We start from the raw sequence: 705 nt of genomic DNA, 5'->3' as shown, positions 1-705 counted from the left end.
AATTCAATTCAATTCAATTCAATTCAATTCAATTCAATTCAATTCAGAATTGAACAGACACTGTTATTTTTCTATTATTCTACTATTACTTTTTGTTTCTTTTTTGTTCATGTCTTTAGCTGCCCTGTATGTAAAGTAATTTATTTTTTTATATTTTTGGCTTGTTAGTTTATTGCTCCCTGGTTTATTTAAATTCAGCTCAATCCAGATTAGTAGCATTTAAATCTTGAGGGCAACTTCTGTTATAAAAGCTCGATGCCACATATAGGTTTAAGAATATACCTGGACTTGAGGATGAATGGCTGCTGTGATGTTTCGAGTCTCGCTGTCTCTTGGGAAGTCAATATGTTTAATCAAAGTGAACACATCCACACATCCTCCTTCAAAAATAGTACCTGTAAATGAAAGAAAGTTTTAAAACAAGACCAAGAAGGACTTAAAAGATGCACAGATTTGGGACATTTTGGAGACAAATAAACTCCATTGGTATTCTGATTTTAGTTGCACCTGAGTTGAAGATACGGACCCAATCAAGCATGTGCTGCACACCAACTTCCATTGTCGTATAGATGTTTGACCTCACCACACCGTGGGGCTGTGGGCCGATCTCCATTGCTGCAGGAAACAGATTTTAGATGATAAATATGATTGATTAGCCAGCATTCAAATGCTTTTGATAAACAAGTATTATGGTAAAAAAAAAAA

At 34.5% G+C, this 705-nt stretch overlaps 1 protein-coding gene and 1 long non-coding RNA gene across 3 annotated transcripts in view; one reads left to right on the top strand and one right to left on the bottom strand.

Annotated features, from left to right (window-relative positions):
* The window catches only part of LOC116686330 (N-acyl-aromatic-L-amino acid amidohydrolase (carboxylate-forming) B), a 4,908-nt gene that overhangs the window by 2,657 nt on the left and 1,546 nt on the right, over positions 1–705 (bottom strand). For both annotated transcript variants that reach the window (XM_032511317.1, XM_032511316.1), the window contains exons 5-6: positions 508–615; positions 283–395 (exon numbers count right to left, since the gene is read on the bottom strand). In XM_032511317.1, coding sequence (XP_032367208.1) covers positions 283–395; positions 508–615 — 221 coding nt within the window. The remainder of the gene's footprint in view (positions 1–282; positions 396–507; positions 616–705) is intronic.
* Positions 1–705, top strand: part of LOC116686333 (uncharacterized) — a 19,450-nt gene that overhangs the window by 18,447 nt on the left and 298 nt on the right. The gene's annotated exons all lie outside the window — the stretch shown is intronic.

The sequence above is a fragment of the Etheostoma spectabile genome, unplaced genomic scaffold (assembly GCF_008692095.1).
Source record: "Etheostoma spectabile isolate EspeVRDwgs_2016 unplaced genomic scaffold, UIUC_Espe_1.0 scaffold352, whole genome shotgun sequence".
Lineage (NCBI taxonomy): Eukaryota > Metazoa > Chordata > Actinopteri > Perciformes > Percidae > Etheostoma > Etheostoma spectabile.
This window is presented reverse-complemented; position numbering and strand designations above follow the sequence as displayed.